Source organism: Triticum aestivum, chromosome 3B, assembly GCF_018294505.1.
Source record: "Triticum aestivum cultivar Chinese Spring chromosome 3B, IWGSC CS RefSeq v2.1, whole genome shotgun sequence".
NCBI lineage: Eukaryota > Viridiplantae > Streptophyta > Magnoliopsida > Poales > Poaceae > Triticum > Triticum aestivum.
The window spans coordinates 357,717-377,191 of record NC_057801.1 but is presented as its reverse complement, the minus strand read 5'-3'; the positions used below and the strand labels follow the sequence as shown (position 1 = coordinate 377,191).

General features: G+C 49.4%; 1 protein-coding gene across 1 annotated transcript; it reads right to left on the bottom strand.

Moving 5' to 3' along the window:
• Window positions 1-519: 519 nt before the first annotated feature.
• LOC123064198 (swi5-dependent recombination DNA repair protein 1 homolog) lies at window positions 520-1,907 on the bottom strand. Its single transcript, XM_044487727.1, has one exon. The coding sequence runs from the start codon at window positions 1,825-1,827 to the stop codon at window positions 757-759; it is 1,071 nt and encodes a 356-aa protein (XP_044343662.1). The 5' UTR covers window positions 1,828-1,907; the 3' UTR covers window positions 520-756.
• Between the last annotated feature and the right edge of the window lie 17,568 nt (window positions 1,908-19,475).

The window sequence follows — 19,475 nt, the reverse complement described above, 5'->3', positions numbered from 1 at the left end:
GGGAAGTTCAGCCTCACGGCAGAGCCGTGGAACCGGACTTGCCACCGGTCATGTTCCATCTCCGTGATCTCCGTCGTGTGGAACGACCCGGCCCACTTCCTCTTGTGGGTCTCCCAGTTGGTGATCTCCGCCACCCATGTCCTCCACGACTGCTACCGGACGCCGAGTATGTCCTGTGTGGTGGCCGCGCCGAAGAGAGGTCCGGAAAGTCGGCGAACTGGGTGGGAGCGGGTGGATCGGACGAGTGGCGCCGGTTCGAGGATGCGCCCCTAGACGATGAACCACGGGCGTGGCGACGCGGATCCGCGTTGCGTATCGGTGGCAGGGATCTCCGGCCACCGCCCTCCATCCATTGGGAGAAGAGGGGGCGCCGGGAAACAACGGGGGAGGCGCTGGTGCCGGGGCGCCGGGGGGGGGGGGGGGGGAGAGGGAGGAGAGGAGAAGGAGAAGAGAGAGTGGGATTTTTTTTACTCGATCGCCAAGCGGTGGAGTAAATATAGGGAGATTCACGGCGGCTTGAGTGTGATTTTTACTTCACTAGCGTCGATTAGGGATCGGTTAGGTTTTGGTTAGAAGAATTTTACTCCTCTAATCGATTATTAGGGATCGGTTAGAAATACGCTTAGCTCGTATTTTCCTGTCTAACCGATTAGAGGATCGGTTGGGGTTGCTTTTATTTGCATATAGTCACATGTGGATGGCTAGCATCTAGCGCCGTTTACAGTGGCCGGCCGGCCGGCGAGTCGGCGACGGCGCTCATTTCTTTGCAGCGGCATCCTTGTCTGCACCGGCGGCGTGCTTCTGCTTGTCTTTGTTGGCGGACTTGGCGGAGAGTTTGAGGTGCACGCCGGGGTCGCTGCCGCTGCATGAGCTGTGCAGCAGCAGCGAGTTGTTGATCACCTGCACGTTGCTGTTGATCAGCGCCGTCATCATCCCCTGCTTCTTCTGCCCGTCCGGCTTCCCGTCCGCCGCGCCGCCGTCCAGCCGGTGCCCGCCGTGGTGCTCCTTCCACGAGCCGTCCTTGCCCATGCCGCCGCCCACCTTCATGGACGCGCCCTTGTTCTCCCCCGCCAGCGTGATCACGCTCGCCCCTTGGTGCCCGGAGCCGGTGGCCCTGCGCACCATGTCGGCGACGCCCGCCTTGAGCTCCCCGTGCAGCTTCCCGTGCTCCGCCTTGGCCTCCTTCTCCTCCCCCTTGTGCTTGCCCTCCTCGACGGCGTCCGCATGGTGCTTCTTCTCCTTGTCTTTCTCCTTCCCGTGCTTGCTCTCCTCGCCGGCGTCGGCATGGTTCTTCTTCTCCTTGTCCTTGTGCTTGCTGTCCTCGCCGGCGTGGTGCTTCTTGTCCTTGCTCTTGTGCTCGTCCTTCTTCTCCTTGTCAACCTCCTTCTCCTTGTTGTGATGCGCTGCCCTGTGGCCATGCTTGGTCTCAGCCGCAGCAGCAGGCGGGTGCACGGAGGTTTTCTCCGGCTGCGGGACGACGTCGACGTCCTTGGGCTTGGGCGTCGCGGGCAGAGCGACCGGCTTAGGAGGCGGCCTGGCGTTGGAGACGGAGTTGCTGTTGGGCAGCTCTCGGGTGGGCGCGAGCGGCGATGCCCGGGACGGGGACGGGGACGGGCGGGAGGACGCCTGGCTCTGAGCCGCACGAGGAGTGGGTTGGCGGGGGTGGGACGGCGAGGGGCGGCGCGGCGAGGACGGCACTGCGGGCGAGGAGGGCGCTTGGGGCGGGGAGAGGCGGCGCGACATCTGCGGGCGCACCGGGGGCGGCGGCCCGCTCCAGTAGGGGAACCAGTAGCGCGGCGGCTGCTGGCTCTGGTCGCCGTCCGCCATGGCTTTGAACGTACGTACGTACGTACTGGGAGGGGAGCAAGCTCAAGACACGGGCCGGCGATGGCAATGTGTTTGGCTGGTTGGTTACACGCACGGCGACGGCGGCCAGATTTATACAGTAGGAAAGGCGATCTCAATCGAGAAGGTAGCAGACGATCGAGGATGATCGGCAATGGAAATGGAATCTGATGCTGCGTGCACTCTGGGCTCAAGGTCGGCGACGACGTGTGCCTCGCCGCGCCTTTGCTTTGCCCTCCTACACCTACCTACACTTGGAATATCTCTCTCTGCTCTGTCCTGTCTCTCAAGTTTTCCACTAGTGCCTTTTGCTGCTTTTACAAGGAAGGGAATCCATGTCCATCCAGGGACTTCTGTACACACACAAAAAATCTACTTTTGTTTTTGGATCGACAGAGTGGGCCCTTCCTGTCAGCGGGAAGAAAGAGATGCTGAAAAATAAATGGATGGGGGTGAGACTCGAGCACAGGACATCTTGAGGCCTGTTTGGTTGTCTGCACCGATTTTGCCTACATTACATGTGTTTCTCTAATGGGCCTCAACGGGCCTGGCTGACGTCAAACACCCCAAAAACCAACATATCTGCGCATAGTTTGGTTGCCCGCATCTAGACTAGTAGCACGAGGTAACTAATATTGACCCACCGCTTGGTCGCGTGTGTTGCACTAGGCGCACATAACACACATTGTTTGGTTGCAAACTGCATAAGGTGTTGTCATCACTTATCATTAGTGGTGACCTTACCACACATGATCTGAACATAGTTTCTGTTGAATATGTGCAAAGCGCACGTATATATGGAGTACAAAGTGGGCCACAACCTCAACTAGTGGAACCGAGGGAGGCCATGGCCAAGAGGGAGGGGTGCAGCGGCGCGGCAAGGAAGAAGGCGGCGCGGCTGGTGGCGGCGCAGCGGGGGCGGGCGGAAGCGCGGGCGCGGCAACGAAGGGGCGCGGCGGCGGCGGCGGCACGGGTTAGGGTTAGGATCGTAGGTATGATACCATGTTGGAAACGAATGTTTTGGCAATGCTTCATGATGTATTGATCGGTGCAAAGCGCACGTATATATGGAGTACAAAGTGGGCCACAACCTCAACTATACAATGACTAGGAGGTGGGCCAGGCTATACAATATACATGCACAAACCATATATTCAACAGTTTCAGCCCTAGGTAGGAATCAAATAACATTTCATCTTAGCCACTACCAAATGGCCAAATTATTAAGAGCCATATGGCTGAATAGGGGAAAGTTCATCGAGCTAACTAGGTGGAAGTCCATCATCTGCCTCTTCCTCTTCCTCTTGTTCTGTCGATGTTCTTTCTTCTTCGGATTCTTCTCCTCTGTTGTTTGTCTTCTTCGAATTCTTCTCCTTTGTTGTTTGTCTTCTTCTCCTCCTCCTCCTCATCTGCTGCTTCTTCTTCTCTTGTGCTGCTTCTTCTCTTATGATGCTACTCTTGCTCTTCTTCTTCAAATCCTTGTTTAACCTCTGTTACCCCACATTGCATGTGCTGAAGGAAATATGCCCTAGAAGCAATAATAAAGTTGTTATTTTATATTTCCTTATTTCATGATAAATGCTTATTATTCATGCTAGAATTGTATTAGCCGAAAACTTGATACATGTGTGGATACATAGACAGAATACTGTATCCTTAGTTAGCCTCTACTAGACTAGCTCATTGATCAAAGATGGTTAACTTTCCTAAACATAGACATGTGTTGTCATTTGATGAACGGAATTACATCATTAGGAGAATGATGTGATGGGCAAGACCCATTCGTTAGCTTAGCATTATGATCGTTCAGTTTTATTGCTATTGCTTTCTTCATGTCAAATACATATTTCTCCGACTATGAGATTATGCAACTCCTGGATACCGGAGGAATGCCTTGTGTGCTATCAGACGTCACAACGTAACTGGGTGATTATAAAGATGCTCTACATGTATCTCCGAAGGTGTTTGTTGGGTTGGCATAGATCGAAATTAGGATTTGTCACTCTGAGTGTCAGAGAGGTATCTCTGGGCCCTCTTGGTAATGCACATCATAAGAAGCCTTGCAAGCAAAGTGACTAATGAGTTAGTTGCAGGATGATGTATTACGAAACGAGTAAAAAGACTTGTCGGTAACGAGATTGAACTAGGTATGAAGATACCGACGATCGAATCTCAGGCAAGTAACACACCGGTGGACAAAGGGAGTTATGTATGTTGTCATAAGGTTCGACCGATAAAGATCTTCGTAGAATATGTAGGAGCCAATATGGGCATCCATGTTCTGCTATTGGTTATTGACCCGAGAGGTGTCTCGATCATGTCTACATAGTTCTCGAACCCATAGGGTCCGCACGCTTAACGTTCGTTGACGATATAGTATTATATGAGTTATGTATGTTGGTGACTGAATGTTGTTCGGAGTCACGGATGAGATCACGGACATGACGAGGAGCTCGGGAATGGTCCGGAGGTAAAGATTCATTTATTGGATGATATGGTTAGTCCAAGGGGTCAGGCCCACGGGGCTATAGGTCGGTGCAAAAGAAAGTTTTGCGGAGGTCAGAGGCCAAACGCCGGAGACCCTGGCATGTGGCCGTGGGCCAGATGCCGAGGCCCATGGCGTCTGGGGCGTATGGGCCAGACGCCAAGAATTGTGACGTTTGGTCCTGGAGTCCGAGTGGGACTCTTGCCTTTCGGGCAAAACCGACTTTGAGGAGGTTTTTGCTCCAAGTTTCGACCCCAGGCACTACAAAAAAATACACTTCCGTGATGATACGTGTTTGTCACAGTAGGTCACGTTTTCTGTCATGCATGTACATTCATGAAAATTTTATGACAGAATCAAGATAGTCATATCTTTGCTGTCGTAGAAGTGTTCCATGACATTACCAAAATTATTATCACGGAAGTGTCCACTTCCATGACGATAAATCGCGTGTCATGGAAGTGCTTTCATCAAGGGTGACCGACACGTGGCATCCACCATAACGGGTCGCCGTTAAGCTATAGGGTCCGGTTTTGGATCCGATAACCCGTTAACAGTCCGGACCAATGGGGATTTTCCATGTGTAAATTTCTCATTGGCCAGAGGAACCACGTGTCGGCTCACGGTTGGGACAGATGGTATCCACTCATTGGACTGGAGGCACCTATGATACATCGACACGTGGCACGACCCAATAGATACCCATTCCGGTGAAAAGGCCGGCTCGTTTGACTTGGTCAAAAGGTAGCGGGCCGGCCCATGGAAAGCCTGTTAACAGTCTGTTCACATATAGCTCATTTACAACATGCGAAGTCATGGCCCGTTACGGCCTATCCGAATTAGGCCCAGTAGCGTCATCTGGACCGTCCAATATGATTCCAGCCCATCGTAACTTCCGGCCCATGACGTCTTTTGGCCCATATGAGGCCCTTTGTAACTCTTGGCCCATTAACGACCCATGGTGAAACTGGCCTATAATGAATAGTGTATCGCTTTATACCCATTAACATCCCATTATTCCATTGGGCCGTTTCCAGCCATGTTATCTTTCGGCCTTCACAGGGCCCATTTATTCTTGGGCTCATTTCCAGCATTCGGTTACTTACGGCCCATTACTGGCCTTTTCTGCGTGTGGGCCAAAGTCAGCCCGTGGTTACAGCCGGCCCGTTTGTGGCCCGTTAACCCATTAGGTCGTTTTCATAGCGTCATCAAATACGGTCGATTAATGACGGCCCGTTATGGTCGGCCCATGAACGGACAATTCCAACTCTAGCCTATTTACGACCCATAATGCGGTCTGTTATTGGCTCATGTTTGGCCAATCGATCATACGGCCCGTATAAGGTCCATTGATGCTATTGCCCGTATAAGGCCCATTGTTTCTACGAACCATAGAGGGCCCATTGTTTCTACGGACCGTAGAAGGCCTATTGTTCCTACGGCCCGTAGGAGGCCCATGGTCACTACAGTAAATATGTAGCCCATGGTTATTGTGGCCTAGTTTTAAAAAATAGGTTATTGCGGCCACTAGCAAACTGCGGAAAAAGAACTGCACTGACTACAAGCAAACAAATAAACAAGACAACAAGGAAATAAATAAGCAAGCAACTTACGCTAGGCTATCACGGCTATTACACATATTACATCCACTAGGCATCAAAGTTCGCCACCAGTACAAATATAGGGAACAAAAGTAGCATACCAGAAGATGGGCACCGGAGGTGGGCCGAGGAGGGCACAACCCACCAGGGGGCGCCTGGGCTCCCTGGCGCACCCAGGTGGGTTGTGCCCTCCTGGTGGGCCCCCTTTGGTAGTTATTTGCTGCAATATTCCTTAAATAGTCCATAAAAATTCTCCGTGAAGGCTCAGCTTGTTTGGAGTTGTGCAGAATAGGTAGCCTGACGTAGCTTTTTCAAGTCCAGATTTCCAGCTGCCAGAATTCTCCCTCTTGGTGTGTACCTTGCAAATTATGAGAGAAAAGGCATTGCACCCGCTATAGATGGACGTAGAGCTTATCACACCCGATCATCACGTGGTGTCTCGGCACGACGAACTTTGGCAATGGTGCATACTCAGGGAGAACACTTTTACCTTGAAATTTAGTGAGAGATCATCTTATAATACTACCGTCAATCAAAGCAAAATAAGATGCATAAAGGATAAACATCGCATGCAATCAATATAAGTGATATGATATGGCCATCATCATCTTGTGCTTGTGATCTCCATCTCCAAAGCATCGTCATGATCACCATCATCACTGGCGCGGCACCTTGATCTCCATCGTAGCATCATTGTCGTCTCGCCAACTATTGCTTCTACGACTATCGCTACCGCTTAGTGATAAAGTAAAGCAATTACAGGGCGATTGCATTGCATACAATAAAGCGACAACCATATGGCTCCTGCCAGTTGCCGATAACTCTGTTACAAAACATGATCATCTCATACAATAAAATTTAGCATCATGTCTTGACCATATCACATCACAACATGCCCTGCAAAAACAAGTTAGACGTCCTCTACTTTGTTGTTGCAAGTTTTACGTGGCTGCTACGGGCTGAGCAAGAACCGTTCTTACCTACGCGTCAAAACCACAATGATAGTTTGTCAAGTTAGTGTTGTTTTAACCTTCTCAAGGACCGGGCGCAGCCACACTCGGTTCAACTAAAGTTGGAGAAACTGACACCCGCCAGCCACCTATGTGCAAAGCACGTCGGTAGAACCAGTCTTGCGTAAGCGTACGCATAATGTCGGTCTGGGCCGCTTCATCCAACAATACCGCTGTAAGGGCATATTTATCCCTAAGTGTTTTGGTGATTGATGACAATGCTTTTGCGGACTAATCGTGTGCCTTGAGTTTCTCTGTTGCTTCATCGCTAGGCACAAGACAGTTCGGTGCCCCTCGAAGACTATTGAAGACGGCGTTTTTCTACCTTTCTTTTGGTGGATTTGAGTCATAGGAGAACCGTACTATTAAGAGGGGGTCCGCGTCGGAAAGGTTCCGGTGGAATCATCACGTACATGTTTCCTTCCTTGTCTCCTCCTTTCCCTTGCACTTTGGAGCATTCCCCGTCTATCCTCTATGTGAGTGTCTGGACTACTATTGTTGAGCTTGCGGTAGTACTGCTCCCTGGAGCGGTAGTACCGCAGGCACTCACGGTAGTACCGTGCCCATGCGCGGTAGTACCGCGGGATCCCACGGTAGTACCTCCCCTTCGGAGTCGTAGTACCGTGGCTCCCTGGCCAAGTACCGCTGCTTCGCGGTAGTAGGCGCGGATGTAATCTTTTACATCCGCGCCCACACGATAGTACCGCACGTCGAGGGCGGTAGTACCGCGGGTGCCCACGGTAGTACCGCTCCACCCGAGCTGTAGTACCGTGGTTCCCTGGCCTAGTGCCGTTGCTTCACGGTAGTAGGGGCGGATGTAATTTTTTACATTCGCACCCACACGGTAGTACCGCGCCTTGTGCACGGTAGTACCGTGACGGATGTTTGCATCGTCTCTTTGGCCGCGGAAGTAGGCACAGATGTATTTTTATTCATCCGTGCCGTTTCCAGACTAGGACTTACCTGCCTCGCGGTAGTACCGCAGGTGGGAGCGGTAGTACCGCGCTCGCGGTAGTACTGCTTATGTTATAGTCTCTGCAGCTGCCGCGGTAGTACCATGGTCACCCACGGTAGTACCGCGTGGCCTTGCGGCAGTACCACGCTCCTGGAGCGGTAGTACCGCATGTCGCAGGCTGGTCTAAGTGGATAACGGTTGGATGTTGTCCCCCACTATAAAAGGTGTGTCTCCTACCTCTAGTTGACCACCTCTTCCAACCCTAAACTCCATTGCTGCTCCAAGCTCCATTTTCGGCCGATCTCTCTCCCTAGACAGTCAAACTTGTTGATTTGCTCGTGATTGGGTGACAAGGCCCCGATCTACACTTCCACCAAGAGAAATTTGATTCCCCCCACTAATCCCTAGCGGATCTTGTTACTCTTGGGTGTTTGAGCACCCTAGACGGTTGAGGTCACCTCGGAGCCATAGTCCATTGTGGTGAAGCTTCGTGGTGTCGTTGGGAGCCTCCAATTAAGTTGTGGAGATTGCCCCAACCTTGTTTGTAAAGGTTCGGTCGCCGCCTTCAAGGGCATCAATAGTGGATTCACGGCATCTTGCATTGTGTGAGGGCGTGAGGAGAATACGGTGGCCCTAGTGGCTTCTTGGGGAGCATTGTGCCTCCACACCGCTCTAACGGAGACGTACTTCCCCTTAAAAGGAAGGAACTTCGATAACACATCCTCGTCTCCACCGGCTCCACTCTTGGTTATTTCGTGCCTTTACTTTTGCAAGCCTACTTGTGTTGTATCCCTTGCTTGCTTATGTGCTAGCTGTTATTGCATCATATAGGTTGCTCACATAGTTGCATATCTACACAACCTATTTTGTTGCAAAGTTTAATTTGGTAAAGAAAAGCTTAAAAATTGTTAGTTGCCTATTCACCCCCCTCTAGTCAACTATATCGATCCTTTCAATTGGTATCAGAGCCTCGTCTCTTTATTAAGGACTTTGCCGTTCGAAGAGTATGGTTGACACCACAGACGGTGCGGAGGAGCACTCCGGTGTGAATCCTATCTCATCTACGGCCGATGGGGGAACCTCGGTCTCTCGTGAGGAATTCAATGTGGCTCTAGACACGTTGAAAGACTCCATGATGACCAAGGTTGAAAGCATGTTTACTAAATTTCTAGAAGGACTTAAACTGTCCACCTCACCGATGAAAGTGGGTGATCCCACTAACAAGGTGACGGATGCTACCTTCGATAAGGGGGAAGCTAACAGTGAAAAGGGTCCTTCTACTAGCGGTAGAATTGGCACTGGCATCTTTGCCCATGTGTAACCTCCAACTTATGGTGGACTGATTCCCTCTACTCATTTAAATCATGTCGGTCCTCCACCTAAGTTTGTGAAAAATGAGGATTTTGATTCTTGGGTGTACCGCTTCAAGCGTCACTTAAAGCATGTTAATACTAATCTTTGGAGAATCATTGAAGAATGTTTCTATCCACATGACCCAAGCAACTTCACCCCTCGAGAAGCCGTGGATAATCAATTCAATGAGAATGCTCTCTTCATCATCCAAGAGGCAATTCTCCCCAAAGATCTCCCTCATCTTCGACCCTACGCCACGGCCAAAGACGCATGGCATTGCGTTGTGTCTCTCTATCGAGGAAGTGCGAGCATTCAACGCTCCAACTATGAAGTGGTGCAAGATGAAGCCGATGAGTTTGCTATGAAGGAAGATGAAGAACCTCATGAGCTCTTTCGGAGAGTAACCAAACTTGCGGTCTCGCTCCGAGATCATGGGAGCAAGGACACGGATGACAATTGGATCAAATGCAAGTTCCTCAAGGCCATGATGCCCTACAACAAGGCCATGTCTTCCGTCATTCGTCAAAGACCGGACTTCCACTCCATGACCTCAAGTGAAGTGTTGGATGAGTTTGTTGCCATGAGCATCTTGGACAAGACCGCCGATAACGCGATGCTCCGGTCTCAAAGGGCAAAGAAGCCCAACCTTGCCTTGAAGGCCAAGGTTATTGTGGAAGAAGAGGAAGAAGAGGAAGATGAGGAGAGCAACCCCGAAGACACAAAATATGATTATCACGAGCACATGGCTCTTGCTTCAAGGCAATTTTGGAGCAAGAAGAACTCAAGACCCAACTTCAACAAGAACAACTCAAGTGGCTTTAAGAGCAAGCAACGAGTTAGAACTTGCTTCAACTGTGGTAATGTGAGCCATTTCGTTGCGGATTGTCCTTACGAGAAGCGGGAAGACAATGGTGGCAAGCTCATTTGGAGAGACAAAGCCAAGTCCTTCCCCAACAAGAACAACTTCACCAAGAAGACTCCTACTCGAGGGTTGGTGGTTCAAGAGGAATACCGTGAGGATGACGATGATGATAAAGATAGTGAAGCAATGGCCATGGCATTCGTTGCCATTGCCACAACTCCCCGGGTGTCTCTCTTCGACTCACCCAACGAGAACATCACCGTCAAGTGCCTCATGGCTAAAACCACCAACAAGGTAACCCCCAACATCAAAACCACTATTATTCCAAATCCTTCTTTGACGGTTGGCATTGATGATGGTAAGGGATCTAATGAGGAAGTAAATGATTTTGAGTCCTTTATGAGTAAGCTCAAGGGCAAATCCAAGAAGCACTTTGTTGCTCTCTTGGAACAACTTGGTGAAGCCAATGACATGATCGAGGCTCACGAAGAAACCATCTCTAAGATGGAAGGTCATAGTCGTCACTATGCCGATGAGATATCGGATCTCTCTAATGCTCTTAAGGAAGAGCGTGGGCATCATTTGGCTCTTGAGGAGTCACAAAACGATGACCATGCCAAGTTAAAGAAAGATCTTGATCATGCTCTTGTTGTGTCTCGTGTGCTAACTTTCGAGAAGGCTAAACTTGGGGTTGATCATGCTAAACTCAAGGAGGAGTTTGATGTGCTTTACAAGGCCCACAAGGTCTTAAAGGGTGCTCATGCTAACCTCAAGGAGTCTCATGCTCAACTCCAAGTTAAGCTAACCAAGGAGAAGGCCACCTTTCCTCACATGATCTTAATTGATACCACAAATGCTACTAACCCGTGTTGTGAGCATGTGCATCTTGTGGAGGAGAATGCCAAGTTGAAGGAACAACTCAAGAGAGGCCTTGTGTCATGCATACAAGGTGAGAAGAACCTAAATGACCTTTTGAGAAATCAAAAGGAAGTTGTGGCCAAGGAGGGAGTTGGATTCTCACCCAAGTCCAAGAACAAGAAGAAGAATGACAAGACCAAACGACCTCCTCCACTTAAGCAAACCTTTGTGAAAGACGGAGAGGGTGCTCCTAAGGAGAAGAAGAGCAATGTGAAGAGTGGTGATGCCAAAAAGGGCAAAGTCATCTCTCCCAACAAAACCGGCGACTTTAACCCTTCTTATGTGTTGTGCCGTGCTAGTGATGGGCATGTTTATGCTAAATTTGTTGGTTCTTCTTATGAGTACATTGAATGGTCTATTTGGGTTCCTAAGACCCTTGTTACTAACATCAAAGGACCCATTACTAAATGGGTACCTAAAACCAAGCATTGATCTCTTGTAGGTGTTTGCTTCCGGTGGGGGATCATGGTTGCTCGATAGTGGAGCAACAAATCATATGACCGGGAGCAAGGACTTGGTGGTGGACGTGCAAAAGATTCCATCTATGCCCACCAATGTCGAGTGGGGTGATGCCTCACATTCTAAGGTATTGGGTCTTGGCAAGGTTGTCATTTCTCATGATCTAACGATCGAGAAAGTCATGCTTGTTGAGTCCCTTGCATACAATTTACTTTCCGTTCATCAACTTGCAGTCATGAGTTTTGCCACCTTCTTTGACATTGATACCGTGGCCCTCTTATGGAGCTAGACTCTTAAAGTAGCCTTTGTTGGGCATGTCGAGAATGGTCTCTATGTGATAAACTTTTCGGAGTGACCCACTAAGACCGTGACATGCCTAATGGCTAAAGTTGACGTGGGATGGCTTTGGCATCGCTGTTTAGCCCACGTCAATATGAGATCTTTGCAAAGTCTTCTCAAGGGGGACCATGTCCGTGGACTAACAAATGTTAGTTTTGCCAAAGATCGTGCTTGCAGTGCTTGTATCGAAGGAAAGCTTCATGAGACGGTTCACCCTCCCACGACTATCATCTACTCGAAGAGACCCTTGGAGCTCCTTCACATGGACCTCTTTGGGCCTCCATCCTTTGATAGTCTTGGGGGAAGAAAGTATTGCTTGGTGATTGTGGATGATTATTCAAGATACACTTGGGTATATTTCTTCAAGAGGAAGAGTGAAAGCCAACAAACCGTCATCGACTTTGCAAATGAAGCTCAACGACAACATGATGCAAAGATCTTGACAATAAGAAGTGACAACGGCACCGAGTTCAAGAACTACACCTTGGATGAGTTCCTTAGTGATGAGGGGATCAAGCATCAATATTCAGCTCCATACCCGCCTCAACAAAATGGTGTTATGGAGAGGAAGAACCGGACATTGATGGATGCGGCAAGGACCATGATGGCGGAGTTCAAGTCTCCATACAAATTTTGGGCCGAAATCATCAACACCGCGTGTCATGCATCAAATCGGCTCTATCTCCGCAAAGGCTTGAACAAGACTCCTTATGAAATCCTCACCGGTAACAAGCCCAATCTCAAGTACTTCCAGGTGTTCGGGTGTAAGTGTTTCATTCTCAAAAAGGGTGTTCGTTTGTCTAAATTTGAGGCTAGAGCTTATGAGGGCATATTTGTTGGTTATGCTACAAACTCTCATGCTTACCGTGTTCTCAACAAGTCCACCGGACTCATTGAGGAGACGTGTAACGTGGAGTTTGACGAAAATAACGGCTCCCAAGTGGAGCAAAGTGGTACTTGTGATGTAGGTGATGAAATTCCTCCCCAAGCCATAATAAGAATGGGTATTGGTCATATTCTACCCATTGAGGAACCCCTTGTGGCTGAAGGAGAAAGACAATGCTCCACTCAAGTGGATCCATCACCTCCCCAAGACCCACACGCTTCCGAACAACAAAGTGAAGGCCCTCAACCTCATGAACAAGACCAAGGGCAAGATCAAACTCAAGATGGTGGTGACCCACCAAATGATGCCCAAGGTCAAGTTCTCCCCCTCGAGCAAGTTCAAGATCAAGATCAAGCTCAAGATCTCGAACAAGCTCAAGATGACGCTCAAGATAATCAAGTTGATCCTCCTCCTTCCACATCCGAGGAGGAATTAGAGCGTCGTGCCATGAAGATTGCTTCCAAGCTCACCACCAAAGGCCATCTTATGGAGAATGTGGTTGTAAGCCTAAGAAAGGGGGTAAGCACTCGTAGACAATTAGCAAACTATTGTGAACATCACACGTTTGTCTCTTGTGTTGAACCCCAAAAGGTCTATGAGGCGCTCGAAGATTCAGATTGGCTCAATGCCATGCATGAAGAACTCAACAACTTCGAGTACAACAAGGTGTGGATATTGGTGCCACGGCCGTCGGGGAACCACAATGTCATTGGAACCAAGTGGATTTTCAAGAACAAGCAAGACGCTCATGGGAACATCATTCGCAACAAGGCAAGATTGGTAGCACAAGGCTACTCCCAAGTCGAGGGTATCGACTACGGTGAAACCTTTGCTCCCGTTGCTCACCTTGAATCCATTCGTTTGTTGATTGCTTATGCTTCCCATCACAACTTTAAGTTACAACAAATGGATGTGAAAAGTGCTTTTCTTAATGGTCCTATTAATGAGTTGGTTTATGTCAAGCAACCCCCTGGTTCGAGGATCCTTACTTCCCGGATCATGTGTATCAACTCAATAAGGCACTCTATGGCCTTAAACAAGCCCCACGTGCGTGGTATGACCACCTTACCGAGTTGTTACAAGATCGTGGATTTGAAGTTGGGCAAATCGATCCCACCCTTTTTACTAAGAAGGTCAAAGGGGAGTTGTTTGTGTGCCAACTATAGGTTGATGACATTATCTTTGGTTCCCCTAACAAAGCTTTCAATGAAGAATTTGCCGCTCTCATGACCTCTAAGTTCAAGATGTCTTTGATGGGAGAGTTGAAGTTCTTCCTTGGTTTTGAAATCAAACAAATAAGAGAAGGTACCTTCATCAACCAAGCCAAATACACTCAAGACATGCTTAAGAGATTCAAGCTAAGTGATGTCAAGCCGGCCTCTACTCCAATGCCCACCAAGTGCCAACTTGACATTGATCCCAATGGTAAAGCAGTGGATCAAAAGGTATATCGCTCTATGATTGGATCCTTGCTTTACCTTTGTGCATCTAGACCGGATATCATGTTGAGTGTGGGAATGTGTGCACGGTTTCAAGCCGCACCAAAGGAAAGCCACTATGTGGCGGTCAAGCGAATCTTTCAATATTTGGCTCATACCCCAAACTTTGGCCTATGGTACCCAAGAGGAGCGAACTTCAAGCTCGAAGGATTTATTGATTCCGATTGGGCGGGAGACAAGGTGGATAGGAAGTCCACTTTTGGAGGGTGCCAATTTCTTGGTTGCTCTTTGGTGAGTTGGTCTTCCAAGAAGCAAAGTTGTGTGTCTCTCTCGTCCACCGAAGCGGAATATGTGGCGGCCGGTAGTTGTTGTGCACAACTCTTATGGATGAGGGAAACTTTAAAGGAATATGGTGTGATTTGTGACAAAGTGCCTCTTTGGTGTGACAATGAAAGTGCCATCAAGATTTCTCTCAACCCTGTGCAACATTTCAAGACGAAGCATATTGAGATTCGGTATCACTTCATCCGGGATCACATTAGGCGAGGGGAGATCGAGCTCAAGTATGTCAACACTCATGATAACCTTGCAGATATTTTCACAAAGCCCTTGGATGAAGCAAGATTTCGCGAGTTAAGGCATGAGCTAAATATCATTGATTCGAGCAATGTGACTTGAGTCTGTGCACACCCCACCTCACTCAACTTGTTGTCTAGTTTAGGTGTAGGCATGGACATAGGGCGAGTGTTGTTCTCTCAATGAACTCTCCCTCCCCCCATTATGCATAAATCGATCAACTCTTTTACATTAGCCATTTTTGATGGTACTTGTGCTTCAAAGACGAGTTTCGGTCATGGGCCCAAGGATAATTCTTCGCGGTGCCATACCAACTAACTCAAACATGGGTGGCTCCAGCCACCGCCCTCTCTTTTTGAGAGGCTGTGTCGCGTGGTTGCTCCTTGTTGTCTTTCTGCCTTTGGGTTGTGCATGTTCTCGTGGTGTATCTTGTGCTAAAAGTTTCCTTGCAAAGACCTATTTTGTGTTGAAAACCTGCTTTTTCTTGAGCTCACGGTACTACCGCAGCATGCTATGGTACTACCGCGTGTGGAGAGCTCGGTACTACCGCCCCCATGCGGTAGTAATTTTTTACTACCCTGGGAGAGCGGTACTCACTACAAAAAAAAGACACATCCGTAACATTTTGGGCCGAATGAAAAAAAAACTCTGTCATACATATGACACTTCTATGACGATAATTGTGACAAAACCCGGTATCATCATAGATGTGGTGGGCTCCTACTTCTATGACAAAAAATCATGACATAAAATGGGTTTTTCGTCCTGGGCGGGCCGGAGACGCAGCTGCATGACATTCTTTGGGCCGTCCATGACGGAAAAAATCGTGGTAGAAGCGAGGGGAAGGAAAATTTCGGGGAGTTGCCGGTTACGGTGGGAGGTCGGGGGCCGAGCGATGCGCGTTTCTCTCGTACGTACGCGTGTGTGTGTGCGAGGCGTTGGCTCTAACTAAAGCCGAGCGAGGCGTTGGGCTCTAACTGAACCCGAGCGATTGCACTGCAGGCTACGCGTTACTGAACCCGAGCGATCGATCGATGGTTGTTAACTGAACCCGATGGAGCGATTCCTTCGCTACTGCTGCTAACTGAAGCCGATCGATTGGACGAACAGTGAGTGTTGCGGGGGGGGGGGGGGTTGGTTGAACAGTGAGCGGTGGCGTTGCCTCTGGATGAACAGGAACCCGTGGTGTGGAGGGCTGGATGAACAGTAGACGGTGGAGGGGTGGCCATGGAGGGGTGGTTGAACAGGACCCCGTGGTGTGGAGGGCTGGATGAACAGTAGACGGTGGAGGGGTGCCCGTAGAGGGGTGGTTGAACAGTAGCCGGTGGAGTAGCGCGCAGTGGAGGCTGGATGAACAGGAGCCCGTGGAGGCTGGAGGAGGTCGACGGTAGCCCGTGGAGGCTGGAGGAGGTCGACGGTGGAGATGAACAGTATCCTGTGGGGTCCCGTTTTGCGGTACGCCACACCCCTCCCCCCCCCGTTTCGACCGTAGCGCTCCAACACAAGTCCGTTTCGTCCGTTTTGCGGTACGCCACACCCCTCCCGATCAACAGGACCCCCGCTTCGACCGTAGGAGGTCTGTTTCGTCCGTTTTGCGGTACGCCACACCCGTCCCGATCAACAGGACCCCCGTTTCGACCGTAGGAGGTCCGTTTCCTCCGTTTTGCGGTACGCCACACCTCTCCCGATCAACAGGACTCCAGTTTCGATCGTAGGAGGTCCGTTTCCTCCGTTTTGCGGTATGCGCGACTACGCGTTCGAGACCCCGCCCGTATGCACACATACATGACCGTATTTTCTTTCTTGCACCATGGCCACTGTACGTACGTGTACATGCTACATGTGCGCCTCTACTACGACACGTGCGCGCCTCTACATTGACCAGTATGTACCTACACGTTCGTGACCAGGATGACAATGCTACGTACGCTTCGACCAGGTGGGTCCCGACTGTCAGGCACTTCCTTGCCTGCGAAGATGTAGCTGGTGGGTCCCAGCAGTCAGGGGGGCGAATCGGTTTTTTGCCCGGACGCACTTCCTTGCGTGCGAAGGTGTAGCTGCTGGGTCCTAGCAGTCAGGGGGGCGAATCGTTTTTTTTGCCCGGACGCACTTCCTTGCGTGCGAAGGTGTAGCTGCTGGGTCCCAGCAGACAGGGGGGTGAATCATTTTTTTTGCTCGGACGCACTTCCTTGCGTGCGAAGGTGTAGCTGGTGGGTCCCAGCAGTCGGGGGGCGAATCATTTTTTTCGGATGCACTTCCTTGCGTGCGAAGATGTAGCTGGTGGGTCCTAGCAGTAAGGGGGGCGAATCGTTTTTTTTTCGGACGCACTTCCTTGTGTGCGAAGATGTAGCTCGTGGGTCCCAGCAGTCAGGAGGTGAATCATTTTTTTCGTGAAATACGGTGGCCCGTCCGGTCGGTCCCCGCTGTCAGGTGGAGGAATAATTATTTTGCGCGTAATAAGGAGGCACTTCCTTGCGGCTGCCGTGGACCCAGCTGTCAGCCTCTCCACGTACAATCCACGTCCGATGGAAGTCGTTCCTTGACCACGTTGACCATGCCGCGCCGAGAGCACCACGGCGGTGGACGACGGCGAGGCCTAGGAAGGGGACGACGCGGAGCCGGGGAAGACGCAGCAGTGGATGCACACACGGAGAGGAGTACGAGGGTTCACTGGTTCGGCTGCGCTGCCATCGCCGTAGAATAACAAGGGGTGTGGGTCAGTGGGTGAGTGGAGGGATGGCCTGGCCAGCGGTGGGAGTAGTAGGGGGCGGTGAGGCCTCCGCGGCAGCACAGCCGGCCACGGGAGGCAGGAGCAGGCGGCACAACCAACGCTGCTTTGGACGGCTGGAGCAAGAAGACCAGAGGTTGAAGAAGCACGACGGTCGTTGGATGGACATCGTACGGTCACTGCAGCTAGAATCATTTATATTGACTAAGTTGACAAAGCCCTTGGTACGTCAACTTAGTAGGCCCACAGGTCAGCTTCCGAAATGGTGCGCCCCAGATGTCAGGGGGACGAATCATTTTTTGGGCGGGTGAAGCTAGAATATCCGAGATTGAAGAAGAAGCACGACATCCGTTGGATGGACATCCAACGACCACTGCTGCTAGAACCATGTGTTGACTATAAGTTCACAAAGCCTTGCATACCCGTCAACTCTGTTTTTTTAGGGGACGCGTCAACTTAGTAAGGCCAGAAGTGTGTGGCAGAGAACTTATAGCCCATTTGAGATTTGTAAGAATGTGTAGCCCATTTTTGAATTCTAATGGAATTTACTACAGCCCATTTACAGTTTGTTAAAAGTACAACCCATTTCAACCAACCGTTCAAAACAGAATTCAATAAAATTTCCCACATTTAATGGGATCCGAATATTTTTATCCCGAAATTTTAGTCAGATTAAATACAATTTCAATGTAAATTTATATTGCGTAACAATCCAACAAAACATTCCGCTCGCAACAATTAATGAAATTAATTTTTTCAATATTCCAAAAATAATATTTTATAAAGTAATCACTGTTTGGTGCATTTTTTTATAGTTACTACCCAGTTTTTATAATTACATCCCATTTGTTATTTCTTAAAGCCCATTTTCTTGTTAAGCCTAATGCGTCCCTCCTAGGAATGATTTGCCGCCCAGCGGGGCGGAGAATAACAACTTGACCTTGCCTGGGTATTCCTAAAAAAAGTATAGCTGGGCTAGCCATTTTCAGCTTGAAAAAAATTAATATGTGGGCTGGATATCTGGCCTGGGCTAGACGGGCCACATCCCGCCCAGTTAGTACCTGCAGCGATGTTTTTGTTGTTGTTTAGAGGAGAAAAATTAATATCTGGGGTAAACATCGAAAAACTCTGAAGTGCTCACACCTCAAAAACACAAATACTGCTCGAGCTGCTTGGTCCTAGCCGTCGACCGCTTCTTGTGCAATTCTCTTGTTTATTGACTACTCCCTACTTTCCGGTTTATAATGCTCAATTCAAAAATCTCACCAATCAAGGTAGATGGCAAGTGGTGGAATACTTTTTCTAGTTTTGCAAAAAGCACCTAATTAATGCTCTTGTTATCCTCAAAAAATTATGTTTATCAATGCATTAATTGCAATGCATACATGCATAAAGTACATGCATTGGTCAATTTTCTCTTAATACTTGCATGCAATGATTTAATGCACCTTGGAATATGAACATGTGATGGAAAACCACCAAATTGAGCCTTATAAAATGGAAAAACTAAATTTTTGAGATAAGCCCTATAAACCGGAAAGGAGGGAGTACATAGGTAGACAATGGTGTGGGACCGTGATGTCAGGAAACCAGGAGGAAGCAATATATATATATATATATATATATATATATATATATATATATATATATATATATATATATATATATATATATATATATATAGTAAGGAGGCACTTGCGTACGTGAGGCTATGGACCTGGTGGGTCCCCATTGTCATCCTATCCAAGTAAAGTGATCTCCTCGCCCGCGCGCGCTTTCCGCCCGAAACAGTCAGCGCCGACCGCCTCGCTTCCCGGTGCAGGCGATTGCTCCGCCTTCAAACGACACAAGTGTCGTCCATCCGTCCATCTGCCGCACACATTAATGATACGCGGTTGCCGAGGCGACTACTTCGGCGTCACACGTCCGTCCCTCCGCCCGCCCACCATTGCTATATAAACTGCTGCGCCGGCCATAGCCACAGTCATCCGCATCCGTAGCCTTTCTCCTGTCCACACC

What these genes read in the sequence shown, in the direction of transcription:
- LOC123064198 (XM_044487727.1), bottom strand. Translation starts at nt 1,827, where the DNA reads ATGGCGGACGGCGACCAGAGCCAGCAGCCGCCGCGCTACTGGTTCCCC.